The sequence below is a fragment of the Colias eurytheme genome, chromosome 21 (assembly GCF_061535395.1).
Source record: "Colias eurytheme isolate Ceu_HAF_F1 chromosome 21, ilColEury1 Martin Lab GWU primary, whole genome shotgun sequence".
Lineage (NCBI taxonomy): Eukaryota > Metazoa > Arthropoda > Insecta > Lepidoptera > Pieridae > Colias > Colias eurytheme.
This window is the reverse complement of record NC_143000.1, coordinates 1,351,528-1,375,681: the sequence shown is the minus strand read 5'-3', so window position 1 is coordinate 1,375,681 and position 24,154 is coordinate 1,351,528. Positions and strand designations below refer to the sequence as shown.

The following is a 24,154-nucleotide window of genomic DNA, read 5'->3' as shown; positions in this document are numbered from 1 at the left end:
ACTCCTAAATCAAAATTATCAACAACATATTTTTTTTTTATAAACTTTGGTTTTTTTGGAGGATTAAATTTTAATCGGCCCAACTTTTCAGTTGATGAATTACCCGCTTTTACTATATTTCTTACGGTTTTTTCGCAATATCCTGTAGCATCCGCCACAATTTTAGCAATATTTGCATCACTTTTAAATTCATAACTTTCTTTGTCTGCTTTTCTTTTCTTAAAATACTCGGCTACCTTAAAAATTATATTCTTCACATCACGAGATAACAGCCGACCCATTTTGCAATATTGATCTCTTGTGCTCACAGTTGTGCACACAGAGTCAGCTACAATTAACACTACCTACCGCCGTAAGCATTGGCGGCCGACTGGCTCTCGCTCTACTCTCCCCCGCCTCGCCGCGCACATACCTCAGGCGCGGTACAGCGGTTGCGGTCAAGCTATAATTTAGCTATTTCTTATGAATTCAGTTTAAAATTATACAGTAGTAGGCAAAAATATACGATATTTGATACCAAGTCTTGGGATATCTTCTAAAAATATTGCAATTTAGCATGAGGTGTATACTTAATGTATATTTGAGTATTATAACTTATACATACATATTACATATAAATTAATTTATGTAATAAATACTAAACAACAATACGTAATATGTATACAGACGTAATAATTATTATTATAATTCGAACATAAATAAATCAAATTGTTTGTTTATTGACTCTTTATTAAATTAATGTATGAGATATTATATACATACTAGCTTTCCACCCGCGGCATCGCCCGCGCAGTCAAAGAAAAACCCGCATAGTTCCCGTTCCCGTGGGATTTCCGGGATAAAACCTATCCTATGTCCTTTCTCGGGTATCAAAATATCTCTATACCAAATTTCATGCAAATTGGTTCAGTAGTTAAGGCGTGATTGAGTAACAGACAGACAGACAGACAGAGTTACTTTCGCATTTATATAATATTAAGTATTAAGTATTAAGTATTAAGTATGGATGAGACGCCTATGAGAATAGGTGTATTATCTAGGTCCTACAACAAAAGAACAATTACAAAAGTACTTATGTGGTACTAAGATTTTAGAATAGTTGATTTTATTTATAATGACTACCCATAATAAGAGAAACTTAGTAAATCTTATATATAAAAATGAATCGCAAAATGTGTTGCTAAGCGCATAACTCGAGAACGGCTGAACCGATTTCGATAATTCTTTTTTTTATTATATTCCTGGAAGTACGAGGATGGTTCTTATGTAGAGAAAATGTAAACATGTACCACGGGCGAAGCCGGGGCGGACCGCTAGTCTTTATATATATATAAAAATGAATCGCAAAATGTGTTGGTAAGCGCATAACTCGAGAACGGCTGAACCGATTTCGATAATTCTTTTTTTATTGTATTCCTTGAAGTACGAGGATGGTTCTTATGTAGAGAAAACGTAAATATTATGTACCACGGGCGAAGCCGGGGCGGACCGCTAGTAAATAATAGAACTAGGTACAACTACGCAAAGCTCATATTGATCGTTTGAGATAAAATAGTGTTGAATGTTGATTCAGTTGTAGTATTTATTATCATTGAGATTTTCACTATCTTTAAATATTTATGAGATACACAAATGTTTGTTATTTTTATACCTACTTATTACTGATAAAGTAAAAACAAATAAGCTATATTCCCTTACATAACCCACGTTACTTTATTAAAAAATCCTAGGCAATGTAAAAATATTTTCTATAGTATATAGTCAAACGTAAAGCCAGCCTCAGGCGGCCTTATAAATAATAGGATGGTGCGTGCGGTGCGGCAACCTCGCGCAGCGGACCGGCAACGCGCGGATCGATACAGGTTATCATTCGAGCTGAGAAAAGTTGTTTATGAAACGTACAAGCGAACACTAAATATAGGGTCGGAGGTGGCTCAATTAAGTTGTGAATGCTTTCGTGTGATGTTTATAGTGGTTACATTATCGTCGTAGATAAGCCAATCGATTTATTATTAGGAACTAGCGGTCCGCCCCGGCTTCGCCCGTGGTACATGTTTACGATTTCTCTACATAAGAACCATCCTCGTACTTCAAGGAATATAATAAAAAAAGAATTATCGAAATCGGTTCAGCCGTTCTCGAGTTATGCGCTTACCAACACATTTTGCGATTCATTTTTTATATATAAGATTATTTACTTGTACACAAACTTGAGTTATTGTGATATAGAATTTGTACTTCTTGGAACAGATTATTTAGTTTCCTCATGCATTGTTTACTACAAAGTAATTTCCAGAATGGCATTAAATTATTCATTTGTTTTCTAATTATGTGTAACTTCATGCTTCAAAGCACTGGACCAAAATATAAATAAGTAAATGATCTTTGTTATCTCATAATTTTAAATAAGTAATAAATTCATGGTAGTAACGCAAAGGTGTGTTTACTAGTTTGTTATTTAGGGGCGATTTTAGCATAATTAATTAATGAATACTTAGGAAAATGACGTAATCTACTATTGCACGCCTCATAAGCGGAGCGTTGAGGTGGGTACTACTGTCACTTCGCGCAAAACATCTGATTTTTCAAACTTAAAATGTCTTTATGTATCATACATTGCACTTGTAAGATAATACATACACACACATATTAAGAAAAAACACTATTTTTAACGTTCATGATATTTTTGATGTCATTTTTGTTATTTAAACTAGTTAAAAAACAGTTTAAAAAAGTTCTGTCTTGGACGTCCGTGTGTCTGTATGTGCGGATCCTTTTTCTTGTTAACACGATAGCGACCGAAATACTTTACTAATCGAGTCTTTTTTTTTCTCTTACGCTTGAGTATGCTCAGGAATAGAACCCTTTCATTTTTCAGGGTCTGATTCGATGTGGTTTAATTGTTATTAAATAAACAAAAATAATAATTAATAAATATTTATTAAAAAAAAATTATGAGGCGTGCACTTTTGGATTTTCCAAATTATTTAAATTTTAAATCACACAAAGCAGCATTCTAAAGCTAATAGTTTTTTTAAACTACTAGACGAACACATCTAACAAAATAACATTGCCAATAATACTTCCTTACATAAATTTTGTTCTAGACGAGATAAAATCGCAATAGTTCACCTGCCGGTATTGTACGCGAACAGGTAAAAACTAACAAGGTGAGGGTTACATACAATAGAGGAAAAAGGGATAATAACAGTTACTTTATCAAAAAAAGGTCCATACTTCACAGAATTCACCACACATTACAGTAAAACGCAAAAACGGCTAAAGATCGCATATTCTACATCGTAACCGCCAATTAAATGGCAAATCAGAATTACGGGAACCCGTTTCGCCATATTTAATTGGCTAAATACCGTTATTGAGGCTTAACGAAGACACGTTTCGGCCAATTTCGATACGCCCGTTATTGGTGAATAACGTCCAATGCATTCTAGTACTTTCTTTTATAAGGTGCGCGTTATACCTACCTACAGCTATACAATACTACGCCTATGTGATACAATACCAAAACTTCACCAATGACCTTTTTCACAATAATATTATATTATAACTTATAACTTTAACAGTATTCTAATACATATTATAACTGGTTTAATTTTATACAATATTGTTGTTCTTGTTAAACATTGTATTGTACCTATGTCCTTGATTGTGTACATAAGACATTAGAATACGATTAAACTATTGACTAAGTATAATTATTTACCTACAGTTATCTAAATTATTATTTGAATAAAAATTTATTGTAATTGTTACCTAAATCCTACAACGTGTACGCTTTTTTTATGTTTATTATTTACATGTAATAATGTGACAAAAACAATAGCACGATTGTTTCGTAGCTTTTTAAATTACAAAAACACCCACATAATTTAATAAACCTCTAAATTACCTATTTATATTGTGCCAAGTACCTATTTGTATGAAATAACTGAAATTTTAATATAAGTTAAAGTTAATGTCGTAGTTTCGTAACTTTGGTACCTATAAAATCGCTAACAATGCATACTTATTGTTAGTCATAATGATTACGAAATGGAACATGCACTTAATAAATAAAAACAATAAAACAAAAAGTAATTCATAATTTCTATGCAAAGTTCGAATTTTAAAAAGCACTTAAATAAAAACCTCATCAGTACGAAAGCAATATGTTATTTTGAACAAATTCGAACGAAAAAAAAAGTTAGCGCCACTCGTTGCTTCCATTCGCATTTCGCACCGCAAACAAGTCAAGAGTAAAGACGGTGCGGCAACCGCGCGCCGTGTACGTGAGGGCAGAGCGGCAACGTCGCGCGCCGTCTCGCGTGATACAGTTTCGTGATCAGCTGTATCGCGACTCACGGCTGTCGGCTAGCTATACGTATGTAGGTTGCTTGATGCTTGATATATTTAGTTCGTTCCCTTTGTTATACAATTGATGTGTAGGCGTGAATACAATCATTACGTAACTGGCGATTGGACTTGCCTCGTTATCAAGTTCGTGGGTTTAAACTTCCTAAACCTTAATGCGTTTTACTCATTATTTGTATTATTACGTGTCCCAGCAAGCGTGTCATAGTTTTTATGGAGCTTGCAATTACGATGTAAAATTGCTTTTTTTCATGTCACTATCATTTGCACGTAAGCGAGGGGCTCTGTAGGAAAAAAACGTTTTTAATGGAATGATAATACCGGGCACTGCATGGAATTTGCTAATAATCCATCATTCGGAATCACGAATTATTAGCGTCAGATTTTTTAGAAGGAAGCGTCATCAATTCAATACACACGGATTTACCAGAATACAAAGATATAAGCTAAAAATATGTCGATGAAACTAATCCAATTAGATTTCTAGAAGTTGAAGCAAAAATCGACAGCTGTTAATAAGTTTCACTCAGATTTTACCGAAAATAATCCAGCACAGAACATAAAATTCCTTACATCAATTCCATATCCATTGAACGCTGTCTACAATAACATCGTCATCTACCATTGAAAAGCGCAATGGACAGATCGATTGTCACCATCCTTGATTAAGCGATTGAAATGAGGTTTCCCATAGCAACCACAATTAGTGCATCAGCTATTCTGGAGACAATCGATTTACTGAACCGCGGTCTAATTCCAGAATACTTTGACCCGTCTAGACCGGTTATATCTGGTTCACACTGGTTAAAATTCTACTTTGTAACGAAATGATAGCAGCTATTACTGGTGGTTTAAATTATTGTTATTATTAGTGGTTCTGACCTGTTTCTTTGCAATACTCTTATTTAACAGAGGTAGGATAAATTTTTGTTTGCAAGTGATTAACTTAAAATTGAAAATTAGATAGTCTTTAGCATAGAGATCTATTCTGTGATCTGTGGTCTTTAGCTAGTGGAGATAACTCCTAAAATGACGTATCGGTTAACCACGACTTATTTTAATACTTAATAATGGTTTTGCCTTAATAAATAGGAAACACAAAACGGATGAGAGAACATCTAGTTTCTGGAATGACACGCTTACCAATCCATACTAATATTATAAATGCGAAAGTAACTCTGTCTGTCTGTTACTCAATCACGCCTTAACTACTGAACCAATTGGCATGAAATTTGGTATAGAGATATTTTGATACTCGAGAAAGGACATAGGATAGGTTTTATCCCGGAAATCCTACGGGACCGGGTTTTTCTCTGAAAACGCGGACGAAGCCGCGGGCGGAAAGCTAGTTCAGAATAAAATCAAAAATTGTGTAAACAACGTTTAACTTTTACAACCTGTAACGCATTCATATAAAATCTAGAAATAGCAGGCCCTCTGCAATCTATTTTTGCAGTCAACAGATCACGGCAGGAATCTGGGAATAACTAGGCATACGTCTGAAAGCACTAAATTACCTAGTTTATGTCTGCTGTATGCAATTTGTTTGTCTCCAAGGTCAGTGTTTTATTACTAGAATGTACAAGATGGGGCAGGTGCGTTTGAAAGGAGGTTATAAAATATTTTTTCTTTCATTTGTTATAAGGCAACTTGTGAACACATACCTGAGTCCTGAATCAAAAATTCGATTCATATTATTAGATTTAGTGATGAAAGTTTAGAGGTCTTATCGTAGCCATTGTCACACATTGTCGTAAATATAATTCATGTTAAATAATTATAGGTAATTATTTCTATAACTGAATAATCATTATTTTTAGTTGTGCAGTCGACTAATACAAACGAAAATTGAAGCCCCATGGGCCATGGGCCATGCCCCATGTCACATTACAGGGTTTAGCAGAAAACTCATCTATAAAATTCCTATAAATATGTATTATTAATAGGTTATTTGTAATCATATCACATACAAGTGAAGTCCCGGTGTCCATTTTAGTTTATTGAGGTAAAAACGTTTCCTTGTATTACCTTCAGAATATACGAAATGAATACCAAGTTACGATTATAGGTTTATAATCAATAGGGTATTTTTAGAAGCCACTGATTTGGAATTCTACACCACGCAAAGTTTTACAAATGACAATAACCTAGTAAATATTATAATGTCAATGATTTTCTGATTTCGACGTAGTTTCGAATCTTTGGGGAGTCTTTTTCTCGTATAATAAATGGTGGGAGTTCGGGTTGATATCACAAATAAATATAAAGAATGTTCAGTGAATTATTGAACAAAAAAAATTCTTAATTCTTGAACGAATAAAAACATGTAATAAAACTAGTTACCAAAATGAGCAGGTAATTAATAATCCGACAAAATATCAATTATATTGACCAGTTAATTGTGACCGAATTCAATATAAAAGGAATTGTTTATTTCGGCCACTTTTTAATTGGTAAGCAAACCTTGATAGGCGAGCCTTGTATGGCATAGCTGTTACGTCATCGGTTTTTGTATGAAAATGGGACCTTTCCTTTTAATATGCGACCTTTTAGGGTATAAATTATAATCCTTCTAATATTGTAAAGAGAAATTTTGAGAGGATTGAAATTTGACGCCCATTTACGCTATAAAAGGTGTACTAGGTGAGGTTACATAAGCTACATATGTACATTCATCAGCGAACACTCGAGCGAAGTTGCGGGGTGAAACTAGATTATAATATTCCAGGATATTTATTTACTACACATAATATTAATATATATGTAGTTCCAAACTAAACTTGCTGCTTGCAAACTAGTTAGTTCTATACAAACGAGTTTTGTTAAACAAATATTTTTTCATGATATGCTGCATAATCTTGAAAAAATTTTACTTCATATCTTTTATCTTAACTTTTTGTCAAGCCGAGTCGAGCAATAAAAATAATTATGACCTGCGTTGTATTGAACCGGCATCGCGTGAGGTTGCCGAGGGAAATACTTCAGTTGAAATTATACAATCATTACGATAGCATAATTATTATTTCAGGTTATTATTACGGATTTATAAGTTTTCAAAACAATGACCACAACAATCGCATTCTCTAATAAAAAGTCTGCGGCTTTCTTTTGCTATGTTCCTTCAAATGTTGGCCAGGAACCAAAAAAATATCCCATTTCTTAATTCTTAACACTTCCAAAAGTATAAAACAAAACACGAATTACACTATTCTAAACAAAGTCATTATCTGTATCAAACGAAATACTACATAATACTACGACACGGTTCTAAACCTAAATCGATTATCATCATCAGCCAGGTGGTCAATGCACCTGCCCTGCAAGGGTGTTTGAAGGAGACCAGATACCCCTCGTTTCTGAACATTTGATTCGACACACATATGCTATACGTCTCCCTGTACCTGTACGATAATGTTTTAAAGTATTATTTCCAGTGTGGAAAGACGACAGATCTATATATATAATACTACTGCTACAAGACATCATGGTGACCCCCCTGTGCTGACGTCGCATCCTGCGTTTATCCAGAAGACGGTCTGGGTCAATTTCATCTAAAATCTGTTGACATTTAAAGTGATAGTAGATTTAGCCTGCAGTTAATCACGTATGATAACCGGATGAAAGTAGCCCATTTTGTCATTACAGGGCAAAATTTGCCAACCACATCTTCCAAATTTATTCAGACGTTGAAATGCAACGAAACGAAATCTAACTTTGTAAGTGAAGATGCGTGTTTCGCTGACAAAGTTTCAAGTTTAAAATATGAAATGAGAAGTTAAAGTATACAAAACCACGTTCTACTTGTGGGGCATGTACCAGATCATGTTTCACTGATAGATTTCATTACAAGTAGACGATCAGGCATAATACAATGTATGTATACATATATTATATTTTCCATTTATTTCTATCAAATCGAAATCCTGCAAAGTTTAATATGTACACTGGACGAATAATATGATCAAAGTTAGAGTCGTAATTGGCCAGAACAATCTAATCACAACTGCCCACGCTCCTCAGCCAGCTTTGTATATTATTGGTTACCGCAATCAGTTCTCATGGAAATTTAATTAAGATAAACAGTTTAATATGTCACGTTTCGGTGCGCGAGGTGTCGTGATGAGGTTGGTGATGCGTGGCCCAAAGTGGGCCAGGCTTGTTGAGCTGATATCTTCTTGGATTGTAATTTAAACTCGATTTAAATTTTAGATTTCTGAGCATTTAAATATTTGGAAAGGAAACGGCTTAAAGTCATGTCAAAATCTTTGAGGAGTGTGTCAGTACGGGTTGTTTTTTGTATTTCGAATAAGTAACAAATTGATTAGAGGACGCACAAATATAGGTCAATTTAGCCGCAATTTACTGAAATTTTATGGAGTTTGTCAATCGAACAGGTCCATTAGTGCCGTCAGCATAGGTAGGTTTCAGTCAGGTTGACGACCTTATTAGACTATCATTATTCATTAAGCCTTACTACCTAGCTAAAATTTCATAGAAATAGTATAATATGAATCGATAAGAATTGATCCATATGATAATGGCCTCTATATTAGACATGTGCGCCGATGCTCTTTTGACCGGCGGCGGCGTCTAGCATCTTATTTGCCGGCGGCGGCGGCGTCATCGGCGTAATCGGCGTGGATGGGGAAAATGAGTAAAATACGCCTAAATCTCCATTAAATTTCTTATTTATACCATTGGCGACAATCAAAATCAGAAAAAAAACAAGGAATTATAAAATAGGGAAGTACGAGCAAAATATAAATGACAAGTACAAATAATATGCAAATTATTTTACCTTTTGTACTTGTTTCTTGCACATGTCATCTGAATCGGCCTTAACAAGATTGTCGTCATGTGGGATAGTGATGTCTACCAAGAAAATCCTGGAAGTTGCTCGGTCCATCACCACAATATCAGGTCTATTCGCTAGAATAGTCCTGTCTGTGATGATGGTCCGATCCTAGTACCATTTGGCACGGTTATTTTCCAGGACCGGCTCCGGCGCGTACTTGTAATAAGGCACTTTTCCGTCAAGAAGGCCATACTTCAGAGCGAGCTCTTGGTGGATAATCCTAGCTGCTAGGTTGTGCCTGTGCAAGTACTCAGTGTTGGCGAGCATGGAACAACCGGAAGTAACATGTCGGAGAGTTTCTCCAGGACGGTGACACATACGACATAAGTCCTGGGTCCCGTCCTTTATGATGTACTTCCGATAATTATTCGTTTTAACCACCTGATCCTGTATCGCACAGACAAAACCCTCGGTTTCCCCAAAGAGGTCACCGAAACGCAGCCAGTGAACAGAGGACAAGATATCTACATGAGGTTCATGCAGAATCCTGTGAAACCTACCGTGTAGCTCTTTCTCTTTCCATATGGCCTCCCTGTCGGAAATGCTGAGCACTGCCGGCTTTTGCCAGTAATGTTTGGCCAGGGACAGGGGAGTGAGTCCTTTGTCACATTCTATGACTTCAGCATGGATTGCATAACCAACATTGCGAGGAAACAGTCTCTGAGTTTGCATATCTCACGATTGTGCAGCAATATATTAATTTCTTATTATTATATATTTAAAAATACTAATGCTTTATTTAAACTATATACGCCGATGACGCCGGAAAAAAAATCGGCGGCGTCGGCGTGACTGAAACGGCCGGCGGCGTGCGCCACGCCGATCGGCGCACATGCCTACTCTATATTATATTGATGATATTTTTGCTCAAGCCTTTTAATATTTACACATACAATTAATAATTCAATTTATTTAAGCGAAGTAAATTGGCCGAGCGAACGTGTGTGAAAAAATGTCACAGCTCCTGTATTTCAAAACCTTCTGAACATAGCAGTTACTGATGATGTTACAATGTTACATAATCCCGTCCCCAGCAACCACGAATAATGAGGTTATCGAATGTCACTATTAACAAGAAAACAGCGAGACTATTGTGCCATAAAAGGATTATTTACGAAAGATAAAAGGAGCGACGACCGCTCGTTTGTACAACTTATTGGAACGTAGCAAGGTCACGCAGCACGGCGTGACTTCATCAGGGTTATTTGTTAATGAGTGACACGCTCGCGTGGCATATGACTCAGGTATGGTAGAAAGGGATAATAGGAAATGTCGAAGTCAATGATATGATTGTAAAGTAGCTTTTCGCCTGCGGCTTCACCCGCTGTGTCTAAAACTATACATATAAACCTTTCTCTTCAATCACTCTATTAAAAAATCACGCATTAAAATCTATTGCGTATTTTTAAAGATTTGTATAAGGATGTTGGGATACAGACAGAGAAAGCGACTTTGTTTTATATTATGTCATTATGATAATGATAACAGTTACCTAAAAATTGCACGTCACTATTTACGAATTGGTGGAAACTTTTTGAGGTGAGAAAAACGATGATATTTGTAAAGTTATTAGCATAGGAATGAGATGTATCTGAATGCTAGAGCTGAGAAAGTACAGACGTAGATATAAGATGTTCTTGCATTAAACTTTAGTAAGATCCGATCTAGAATAGACTGTTGAGTATTTCTTGTTTGTTTGGAAGCGTGGAATACATGTTGAAAGACGTGTCTATAAAGTTTTTAGATCCAAAATAAAATTAGCTCACAGCAATTCATGTAGGTTTGAATTACTAGGAATTCATGGTCGTCTCAACGTAATGATAATAATAAAGAAATACATAATATATTACACAGATAAATCGCCAGCTACCCACGCGACGCCGGCGCACCTATTTTATTATTAAATACTATGAGGTCATAATGTTTGTACATAGGCAAATCTTTGCACTTGCCAGTTTGTCCAAGTAAAAAAAACGTTTTCATCAGAGAATATTGAGTGGAAAAGTGGAGTAAATAATCTATTTAAAACAATAGTTTAGTAAGTATTCAGTATTAATACTCTCATGTACCTTGCCTAAAGACGCCATAAAACAGTCTAAGCGATTCAGTCATTACTGACGACTGACTGGCGACAAACGACACCACCGAGAAAAACATTACTACTATATTAGCTTGACAATAGCTTCATTAAGTACATTTCCAAATGTACTAGATAATTGACCACAAATCCTACCATTTAATTCTATCCTTGAGTTGCGATTCTATCGTATTGTACAGACTAGCCATAATTCCTACCATTCCACCGTCCTATAGACTTAATTTGACATTGACCGCCTCCTTGGTCCAGTGATTAACGCGTGAGCGTAGAACCGAGTGGATCTTAGGTTCGATTCCTGGTGAAGAAAATGTCTATCAAGTTCCCCTTGTTCCTAAAGAAAAAATCGATCATTGAAACAGATGTATGCATATTGCATAATGCATCTGTCCTACACTAGGGGACTTCTCGCTTAACATTTAAGTCTGCAGCTACTACCATATTACCTGTGCATCGGCTGTGTCCGTGAATATTGCGCCATGACACCGCCGCCGGCATGGCTAGCGGGCGCGCATACCGCCGCTAGCTAGCCATCCTCACACACACACTCACAACACTGCACCGTAACACACTGCACGCAACCTGTAACAAAGGGGGATATTAATGTGATGTCTTTGAAATTGACAATTGAAAGAATATCTGAAAACCCAGATGGTCCAACGACCAAAATGTCTTGACTAGTGGTAGTATGTAAGCCCATTAGTAGAAATTTCAATAGTGACGACCACCTAATTGAACTGTTACCTTTAGCTTTGCCCAGTACTAGCAATGCGATTTCTAATTTGAATAATACTCTGTTCATGCGTTTTAAAAAGTAGGCTTTTCATCTGTTTGATCTCTTTTTAGATGTGGATGACTTTTATATTTCTTATTTCGATAGAGATATACACTAATATTTTGTAGCTCTTGAGCAGTAAAAATAAACTACGTATAAACAGTTACAGTTTGTAGTTCTACATCCCGATGAATCTTCTATCAATATGATTAAGTTTTGTAAATTCCCCAGTCCTATACTACTAATTACATCCCTCTACTGTATTGTCAATTAAGAAACAATACCTCTCGGGATTACTAACGAGGTCAAAGTCCAAAGCACTATGATTTCTAACCCATAAAACAATTATAACCATTCAGCTAATACGTTCCCAAGAATCAGGCTATGTGACGTCACTTAACACGTATAATTAAAAAAACCGCGTCACCTGTTTATATCCAGCTAATACTTTAATTGGATAACAACTTAGTACATTGCGGAGGAAGCCACAAACAAATGTGTTTCTGAATCACTACGTATAGTATTTTTCTAATGACACGATCTATTTTTGACTTTAAGCTAATTTTACTTCCAATTAGTTCTAGACTTGTTGCTAATACTAGTCGCTGGCTGCAGCGTTGCTTGCGATCAGATGATACCTTCAACCCTTGTACAAGAAGGTATGCCGTATGTTATAACTTATAAGTTTAACATGTGTATTTGTGTTTCTTTCTGTAGCATTACATTTTCTATACATATGCATCGGTTTGCATGCGTTCTCGAAACTTGTTTTTGGTTTTGTGAATGTTCTATCTGATAGAAAGGATTGCAAGGAATACAACACTTTGGGTCAGCATTTTACTATCCTTTTGTTACGAAAAAAATGCAATTTATTAGTTTTATTCTTAATTTATGTATCTTAAAAAAAGGACCAGGGAACAATTTTTCTTGTGAAGATAAGCAGTAAGCTGTAAATACCTACCCCAAACCACCCTCATGTAGCAACAACGTAAAAGATAACGCACCTCCCTTTTCTTATAGCACAGTGTATCTTTTAGTATAACTAGCCTCTTGTCCCGGCTTTACTCGCGAGGATCCAGTAATCCAGTATAACAAAATATAGCCTCCTAATGTTATAAAATCATCTTCCTTATAATATTTTCTATTAGTTTAAACAATATGTCTATGTATTAATTAAAATTATAAAAAAAATGCTTCGTCGACCTTTAAACAATTCTTGTTCGTAGTCTTGAGAACTTCCTTTTTGTTGTAAGTCGGTTAAAAATCTAATTCACTCAGGAACGTACTTTTCTAATAGTGACAGAATTTTTAAAAGGGATGCAGTTGTAATCTACATTATTTTTAAGTGACTACATTTTTAGTATTTCTGCTCGAACTGATCCAGGGCGAAGGGCTAGTAGAATAAAAATGCAATTTGTGCGTAAATAATTATTACATCTTTTCTAAGGATTTATTTATTGACAAGCACATGATAAACATTTTTGATATCACTGAAACTATTTTTACCTTCATCTGGTATCAAATCTCTGAGTTGTAACGCTCACTTACTAACCATTGTACTAACGGAGTTGAAAATGATGACGTGACATTTTTTTCATTTATAATTTTATCTGCAAACAAGTTTCTTAAATTTCCTCGAGAAATTGTTGAAATAGTCGGTCGTAGCTTTCGAAATAAATTAAGAATATTTCAACTAGGTAGGTAACAAAAAATATTCCGAATTTCATCAATATTGGTTCAATGGTTTAGACATACAGATAGATAGACGGAAAGACAGAGTTATTTCACACAAATAGTACCTACTACGATTGTCCATGTATAACATACATTGTGTGAAATAACTCTGTCTTTCCGTCTATCTATCTGTATGTCTAAACCATTGAACCAATATTGATGGAATTTGGAATATTTTTTGATACCTACCTAGTTGAAATATTCTTGATTTATTATTATGAACATTATTTTTATATAAGTAGCAGTATTTGCATGATACCAAAAATACGCGACACGGACGAAGTCGGAGCGCAGTGCTAGTATCCACTATCCAGTACAACAAAAATAGCTTCTAAGCTTTATTTACACCAACACACACATTAAATTTATCACAGTAAATAATTGAAAGCATTACTCGGATTTTTGTTGATATTCTGTTCGTTTGGAACAACGCCAATGTGGGATGAATAATACGTATTGTGCTCGTCATACCATGTACCAAGTTACGTATTTTTTAAAGATCTTTTAGTATTGGAAATATAAAAAATATGAATAGGTATATAGTTGGAGGTATTGAAAATGAAAACGGCTGGACCAAGTGGGATAATTTTTGCAATTCTAAATGAGGTGTAAAATCAAAAGTCGAAAAAAACATCCTAAATCTTGTTTTTATTGGACATTTATTTTATTTTTCATGATAGATCTTTACTGACTGATAAGATTATCTATACATCCACGAACTAAGTGATATGTAAAATTAATGAACATATAGGCATTGAGATAATATTACTACGTATGGAGGAGACACCACGAACAAAATCTGTGCGCCATTTTTTTGCTCTAACTAAGTTTTAAAAATTATTATTTAGTTAGGTACTTAACGATGAAAGTTATTCCTTTACACTTTTCCGTATTATTTGTATTATTTGTGCAATATCGTAACATACACGAAGGCATGTTTGATGCGTTTCACTTTAAAACCATTAAAAAATACCGCTCAACATACGTCACATGACGTATGTTGAGTGGAACATAAGTGATGTAGGCGGTGTCGTCTCCTATTAATATTATCTCAATGCATATAGGTAGGTTTTTTTTATATATAAGTAAGTTGTTTCATATGTATAAGTAGGTGTATACCTAACTATGTTTCTTAGGTTATAAAGAACTTGATTAAATAGGTATTTTGTTTTTTTACACAGATTTTTTGTAATAAATTTGTAAACAGGAAGTGACGCAACAATTATGACGAATCTATTTGAAAGACAAGAAAAATATGTACGATTTTATTAATCTTTCTCAACTTGATTACAATATGTGCGTACTCTACTGCGGAATTTGATAATAGCGATTAAGTTATGTATTTTTTGAAATTCGAATTTTGTACATAAAATACTCAACTAATTAATGACTTTACTTTACGTCATTATTGCAAATGTTTAAAGTTAATTAGTGATTAAATTAACATTTCTCTAGGTATTAAGATAATAATTATTAATTATGTAGGTATAATCCCCATTTTTGTAATTAAACATTATTCGGAGATTTGCTATGATAACATGCCTCGTATTTTTTTATATATTTATTCGAGTTGAGTTTTGGTGTTTCGTCTTGCTTGATTTTTATAATTCATACATCAATAATTAGGTATTTTATAAAGTTTTCAGCAGAAATCTGAAGATTCACGACAAATAGCTGGTGAATATGTTATAACTTGATTTATGTTAGTGAGAGGCGGCTGTAGCCTTGTAGGCCCATTCTGTGAGCGGACCAGCTTGCCCGTTCACCAGAAACACATCTCATTGGTGTCGATTGCAGTTATTTTAGCCACCAAAGAGCATCGGGACAAAAATAACGCGTACACTTCTTGATTAGTTTATCGTCTTACATAACTTTGCACGTGCAGCCAACAGTCAAACTGACCACGAAATCTATTCTATCGTAGCTGATTCGAGACAACTGACATCATTTTACGCAGTTACCTACTCTGCTACTATGACGAAACACCAAAAGTACATCGACTTGCTAACGCACTTTTATTCACGTATATCACTTTTAGACACATTTCTGATTTCTCCTACTTTCCCTAACGTCATAAGCTTATCGCACTTACCTTTAAACCTAAAACGGACGCAGAATCTTCCAACGGGACTTAGTCACGATTCTCACACGCGCGGATGCTATATTATCACTTTTTAATACACATATATTGATAAATAACAGATTTTGAAACACCACTTTCTTAGATTACCACGTGTTACACGTTACTTGATACGTTTCGGGATTTACAAAGTCCATTGAACTGTTTCCGATGAAATTTACGTCTAGCGAAATTATAAGTACGGAGTGGCAACGGTGTATAGTTTGTTTCGCGGTTCGGCCGCCAGGCGGCGCGCCGGTCGGAGGGGGGCGGAGCCGAGAGGGACGCGGGCGCGCAAGCGAGACAGATAGATTGGTATTTGGTATGTTACGCCACGTTGTACGAAATGTTTTATCACGGTGTACTTATGGGATTTCTATGTGAAAACAATTGTTCAGATGGCAAGGACTGAGGACCGGGAGACCTGCGACACTTGAATGTGTGTCATCGATGAACGCCGCAACCGCCGAGTTGGGAAAGCGCGAAAGGCGTTCGACGGGTCGAGCGGCGGAGAATGGAGACCGCTCGAGCTCTTGTCTCGAGAATCCCAAGTCGCCAGGCCTGCACGTGGTCGGTACTCGGTAGTGATTGTATTGATAAAAGGTGGATTAAATGTGTTTTACCTAAGCTTAAATTGTAGACACGTTTTGGAAATGTAATTTACATAACTTGCATGTAATTTTGTAAACGATACAGAAAGATTGAGGTTATATTTTCAACATTATTAATCCATGTTGTTAAAACATGAATGATTTAAGTATTAAGTATATTTTACAGAATAGGTACATATTTACTTAAATAATTTAATTTGCCAAGAAACTAAAATACCCGTTTCTCAATAGCTGATACTCTAGTTTTACTTTTATTATAGGTATCTAGGAATTGTTGTACGCCTGACTAAAAAGTAACAGTTACAACCACGAAACAAAGCACTGTCTTTACTCTTAACATTTATTATGATTACATTTTTGTTAGGTACTTATGATATTGATTATATTTAATTTAAAATGGGGTTTATTAGTATCCCGTGTCCCTTTATTGGGGTATGGGCATTTGAGTATATATTCTATAGTATGGGGCAGAATGCAGATGCATTATGCATTATTCATACATCTGTTTCACTGATCGATATTCTTTGAGGACAGCATTTTGCTTTCTGTCAGAACGAGACATTTTTTTCTTCGTGTCCACCGGGAACCGAACCCAGGACCTCTCAGTTCTACCACGTTCTACGCTCTGTACCAAAGAGGCGGCGACAATTATTAGATAATGATTATTGATAATTTAATATACCTATAATACAAGGTTTCCATCCGCGGCATCGCTCGCATTTTCAAAGAAAAACCCGCATAGTTCCCGTTCCTGTGGGATTTCCGGGATAAGAAGTTTGTGAGGTTGGATAGACGGATGGTTAGATGGATGTTCGTTATTCTTTCACGCAAATACTAGGTACTGAAGTCTGAACCGATTACAATGAAATTTGGTATGAAGGTAGCTGAAGACCCAGAAAAGACATAGGCGGTTAGAATTAACACAGATAATTAATATAATGGCTATATTTATTTCCTTTAATAAGTAGGTATGTTATAAGTAGTACATGGGCTATAGGCATTTATTACGAGTAACGCGACGGACCCTTTAATTCAGTGGTCATCTCTGCTGAAAGTAATATAGGTATTTTAAGCTTCAGTTTGGCACATACATATAGGTTGGTACTTAATTAATATACTTACCTAATTGTTATTAACCACCACCAACCACTCCCCAAAAAATAAATACATCGTTTTGTTAAGTTTATTATTGTTAAGTTTTATAGGTAAGTATATTTTTTTACTGCTATTAGCGAGGAAATCGCTGAAGTAAGTAATTATACAAACTGTTTTTGTTATTTTATTTTTCGGAGTGTTATTATTTTTTTTGTCAACGGTACCAGTCGATGAGCCTGTGACATCATTTTGTAACGGTCACCGACGGCCAACTCGAAGCGAACGGGTAGTAGGTGGAGAGGAGAAATCTCTTTTATGCAAAATCATAAATAATAATTTGAATAATGAGCATAAAAATTATGAAAATAAAAAGCAAATTGGACGACTACATGAAATTAGAACTCAAAGATAAAACATTTATAATATATTTTTCAGAGGTTGTCTGGTAACTTAGGCGTCCTTCAGAATTCTCGTAATAAACAAAATTATAATGCGAAATTTGAATATTTCCAACAATCTTTGGTTACTAATTTATTTTCTGGTGAATTTAAATAAAGTAATTTAATTTAGCTTTAGTTTATTCATGGACTAATAGAATCTAAAGTTATATATATATATATAGAATATATTCTATTAGTCCATGGTTTATTTAATCTAACTATAGGTACGGTACATTATCAATGAAAAGTGTACCATTTTAATCTCAATACTATGTATTATAAAGGCGAAAGTTTGTAAGGATGTATGGATGTATGGATGTATGGATGTTTGTTACTCTTTCACGTAAAAACTACTGAACCGATTACAATGAAATTTAGCACACATATAGAGGGTAACTTGGATTAACACATAGGATAGGTTTTATCCCAGAAATCCCACGGGAACGGGAACTATGCGGGTTTTCCTTTGAAAACGCGGGCGAAGCCGCGGGTGGAAATCTAGTTTTTAATAATTCCATCCTAAAACCACGTACCAATAAGTTAATTTATTTAATCTTTGTGCTGCATACATAGTACATATATATGTTTAGTATTATAATCCATACTAATATTATAAATGCGAAAGTAACTCTCTCTGTCTGTCTGTTACTCAATCACGCCTAAAATACTGAACCAATTTGCATGAAATTTGGTATGGAGATATTTTGATACCCAAGAAAGGACATAGGCTACCTTTTATTGCGAAATATGTACCACGGGCGAAGCCGGGTCGGACCACTAGTATTATATATTGTCCTAGTACTTTTCAAATGTGCTATAGTATGTAATGGCACAGACTAATAAATAATAATAATATACGTAGGCGGTCCCAAAATTACCCGACCTGACTTACGTACTGGCAGTTTTATTCGATTAAATACTCTTTTTAAAAAGTCTGATCAATGCGGATTTTAAATTTGGAATTCGAACACGCTAGGTCATTTGTCATTTGTTTTGTAGTCGTTGAAAGTGAACGCTGTCAGAGAATTTTCTAATATGGAAAAAATTGGTCTACGATACGTCATTCAATACTTTCATTTGAAAGGCCTTAGCCCAACTAACATTAAAGAAGAGCTAGATTCTACATTGGGGGAGTCTTCTCCTTCGTTTACAACGGTAAAATATTGGGTGGCCGAGTTCAAACGTGGCCGAACGAACTGCCAAGATGAACCTCGCAGTGGGCGACCAAATGAGGTGACTTCGCCAGAAATGGTAAAAAAAATCCACAAAATTGTATTGGATGATCGTCGACTAAAAGTGCGCGAGCTAGCAGATATGGTAGGCATTTCAAAAAGTGCAGTACATCGTATCTTAACTGAAAACTTGAACATGAGGAAGCTGTGCGCAAGGTGGGTGCCGCGATTACTCACACTAGAGCAAAAACAGCGTCGTGAGGATGTTTCAGTCGAGTGTTTGGCAAAATTTCGAAGCAATAGTGCAGAGTTTTTGCGTCGATTTATTACCATGGATGAAACGTGGGTTCATTATTTCACACCGGAGACGAAAGAACAGTCAAAGCAATGGACTGCAAGGGGAGAATCGGCCCCAAAGAAGGCAAAAACGGTTCCATCGGCAGGAAAAGTCATGGCATCGGTTTTCTGGGACGCTCGTGGTATAATCTTCATAGATTATCTACCAAGAGGAAAAACCATCAACGGCGAGTATTACGCAAACTTGTTGCAGCGTCTAAGTGAAGAAATAAAGATAAAACGGCCTCATCTAGCAAAGAAAAAAGTTTTGTTTCATCGGGACAACGCGCCAGTCCACACCTCCGGCATTGCGATGGCTAAAATCGAAGAATTAAAGTTTGAATTGCTACCTCATGCACCTTATTCACCAGATTTGGCCCCATCTGATTATTTTCTGTTCCCAAACTTAAAAAAATGGCTCGGTGGGAAAAGATTTGCAAGCAATGAAGATGTTGAGTCTACGGTTAATGCCTATTTTGAAGAGCTCGACGGTTCCTACTACAGACGCGGCATTGAAGCTATAGAGCACCGCTGGGAAAAGTGTAAAGGGCTACAAGGAAGCTATGTAGAGAAATAAATATAATTTATTCCATATTTTTTGTTTTTTCTTGGTTAGGTCGCCTACTTTTGGGACTGCCCTCGTACTACGTTAATGGTGTGTATTTGCGTCTTCATCCCTGATTCAAATTGAAAGAAAGAGTACAAACAATAAACATATACATAGAAAACCACCAACTTTCAAGTTTATAAATTTACTACCTAGCGTCTGTGGTCTAGCGGTTCGCCCGGCTTCGCCCGTGGTATGAATCAAACTTAAGTTAAGAATCACGTAACTACCGTGGTATGAAAAAGTTTCAGTGATAAGCTGGTTCAATTATAGATTTATATTATTATTAGTAGGTATAGATATAGTCTGTAGATTAGGATATAATAGAACAGGAGTCAGGACTCGGTACTAGTAAAATAACCATGATAAACTTGAAAAGGCAACTGATCATTCAGGTCTTCAATCAAGCATTTAATTACGCAAGCAAGCAAATATATGCCACAAATCCACTATCCAATTAATCTAAATTCCAGAATCACGTACAAAACACTTTCAATTTGGTAATGCAGGAATAGAGATGACCTTTCGAGACGCGGCGGGTGATAGCTGAGGTCGTCGGTCGCGCGGCGTTGCCGGACCGCACGGTCGCGTTACGAATCCTACTAGCGAAGTCCTAGCCCATATTATGTTTTATATAGTCTATACTAGACTTACATTGTATTGTTGTAACTATTGTTGGAAATACAGTCTTTATAGATTTGTGTGTTTATTGATTTAAATTGCTATGTTCTGTTCTCTCGGTTGAATTATTGTTTTATCTTCAAAGAACAAATCTGTAACAAAATCGATGCTGTAAGCTGTAGCCTGCGACTTAAAGGCTTAAATGCTGTGAGCATTGACGTAGTAGGTATATTATTCTTACGTAAATGTCTGTAAGTGAAGCGACTGAACAAATGCTTCTGAAGGCTTTATTGAATCGGCCTGTTACACACTAGTTAGGTATATAGGTAGTATATACATAATCTGTAGTTTCATATTATTAATTATTATGTACAAGGTAGAAGTTCCATATTATCTACGTCTTATCAAAATAGTTTAGTATTATCCGTGTAAAGTAATTTTTTACAGCGTAAAAACGTGTAAAGGACAACTTATATGTAGTTGAAAGCTATACAGCATACAAACGTAGACTGGCATCATTAAACCTATAACATTGTAACAATAATGTTATGTTACCTACCTACATTGATGTAATGGCTACCGTGTACCTAGTCAAGTCCGACTAGAAATAGGCGTAGCCGCATTTCTGGTTTCAGGCGTGACAGACACACAACTTGTAACGCTAGAATGGCTAAGCGGATTTTGATTTTTATTTATTTGATTTTTCCACTTGTAATGTAAAAGTAATTTCGTGAACAGAGTTATGCTAATGTTAGTGGCGACAATTCTACTAGCATTAGCATAACTCTATACTAACACTCACAATTCGTGAGAGAAACTTTTATATCAAATAAAAAAAAAACATGAATTTTTCTCCACAGAAATACATACTACACCAGTATATACCTAACCAGTCATATACTACAGGAAACTGTACTATACAGGGTGGTTGGGGATGGGTCGGGAGGCGAGAGGGCGATCTAATTACCTCTGTAGCCCTGAAGGTCGACCCCTCCCGTGTGATGTAAAGCATTTTTGTTCATTTCGGGATTTTTAGCTTGCTTTTTAGAGCTAGTTTTTGTTTAGTGACCATCTAGGGGGTGTTTTGTTTATTGTAAGTTAGGCGTTGTCAGTAAAATATTCTAAATAGTAAAAGCTCGTTTCTTTTCCATTATTTAGATGAAGAAAATTTTGTATCATTTTCATATGTTTTATGTACTTAAGTATTGTTTTGTTTCAAAACTAAGAGTGCGATGTATGTTTATTTTCCCAGGGATATATTTATTTTATAACGATTTTCTGTGTGTTTCTATGAACTAACACATAGAAAGTCGTTTAAAAGGAGTTCAGTGTCTAACACAAGCACACAAGTAGACAAAACAATATTTTTTATTACACAGATGTAAAACAACATCAAACTCTGTTAATCTCATCTTGAATTCGTTTTTCGTTGTCTTTCTCTGGATGCACTCATCGTCTGTCTTTCACTTTTCAAAAAATTATCTGTATTTAGGAATGTAGGTAAATTGAATTGAATAAATATAAAATCAAGTAAGCTACTATTAGCTTACTACATTCCTCATCTATTTATAGACTAGCTTTCCGCCCGCGGCTTCGTCCGCATTTTCAAAGATAAACCCGCACAGTTCCCGTTCCCGTGGGATTTCCGGGATAAAACCTATCCTATGTGTTAATCCAAGTTACCCTCTATATGTGTGCTAAATTTCATTGTAATCGGTTCAGTAGTTTTTACTTGAAAGAGTAACAAACATCCATACATCCATACATCCATACATCCATACGTCCATACATCCATACAAACTTTCACATTTATAATATTAATAGGATTAATTTTTCATCCACGATTTTCTTTCATTATTTCCTTCCACACCTCCAGAAGTCGCATTTCCTTTTACTAGTATGTGGATATTTGACAAACATTCACGCTTGAATCGTTTTGGATGAGTTATACTAGCCGCTTACCCCAGCTTTGCTTCACAGAACAATCTATGTAACTATGTTATTTGGTATAGATAACTTAGCGTGGCTTTCTAAAATCGATAAAAAATCGAGTCGTTTTTGTGTTGAATCGTAACAAACAAGATCCTTCCCTCTTTATAATGCCAATATTGTTGTATTTAGTACTAGATTTCCGCCCGCGGCTTCGCCCGCGTTTGCAAAGGAAAACCCGCATAGTTCCCGTTCCCGTGGGATTTCCGGGATAAAAACTATCCTATGTGTTAATCCAAGTTACCCTCTATATGTGTGCTAAATTTCATTGTAATCGGTTCAGTAGTTTTTACGTGAAAGAGTAACAAACATCCATACATCCATACATCCTTACAAACTTTCGCCTTTATAATATAATATATTAGATTAGATTTAGTATTTTCTATACTATTCCCAGATAGATTATATTATTGTCTCTAGCTGTAGCTCAGTTTCAGGTTCAGAAATTTAAAGTATGTACCTAGCACGTCTACTTTGCCTGGACGATTTTATTTTGGCTCTTTGTTGCTACCCTGAGATCAATATGTCAATTCTCAAGGTAGCAACTTTCGACAAACTTTTTAAGACTTTACTTTTTTACTTCATAATAATTGTTGAAAGTTCTACTAATATACAATACCTATACTTACATGTTAACATTTATGAAATTTGAAATACATTGTAATAATTGTATTTGTTAAAAATTAAAATAAGTACATATGCGTTCACATGATTTCATCGAAAGCACAGAAAGAAACGTGATAAAAACTGAAAAAGACCTATTTGATATGCCAGACTATCTACATTTATATAGAGACAAATCGTGCAGTAGTTTTTGCATGAAATATCACCAAACATATAAATGTTTTTTCTTTCTTTCTTTCAAACATCACGAATCCATTAAACATAAGTAATGGATATAGGGCCAAAAGTTTTTTGAACTAGTTTTCCGCTCTTGCATTGCTTGCGACTTTACGACTTTACACATACAAACATCCATATTATATACTTACACCGTATAAACACCTGCATTTCTTATATTTGGATAGACTAACTTTCGCCCGCAACTTTTTCGAATTATTAAGTATATCAAATGTCTTATCATAGCATTTTCTCGTGTTTGATTTTACGCGAGTATTATAAGTAGGTACCCACATTTAGAAATTAAAGATTTAATGGATTTAAACGCGATTTTATTCTTTTAAGATTTAAGTCTTCAATTACTAAATGTCTAGTCTCTTGTACCAAAGCTCGTATTATGCTTATCTAGTCACATTATTCTAAAATGCGAAAAGCACAACCATACCCATCCAAAAGTGGTCGCGCACAATGTCGCTTTCCCCGGCGATTCAAGC

The 24,154-nt window shown here is 35.3% G+C and overlaps 1 protein-coding gene across 1 annotated transcript in view; it reads right to left on the bottom strand.

Annotated features, from left to right (window-relative positions):
* Smr (nuclear receptor corepressor smrter) overlaps nt 1-16,505 on the bottom strand; it is a 132,333-nt gene extending 115,828 nt beyond the window's left edge. Inside the window, exons 1-2 of the mRNA XM_090114718.1 lie at nt 15,923-16,505; nt 11,768-11,903 (exon numbers count right to left, since the gene is read on the bottom strand). Coding sequence (XP_089970844.1) covers nt 11,768-11,802 — 35 coding nt within the window. The 5' untranslated portion in view covers nt 11,803-11,903; nt 15,923-16,505. The remainder of the gene's footprint in view (nt 1-11,767; nt 11,904-15,922) is intronic.
* Between the last annotated feature and the right edge of the window lie 7,649 nt (nt 16,506-24,154).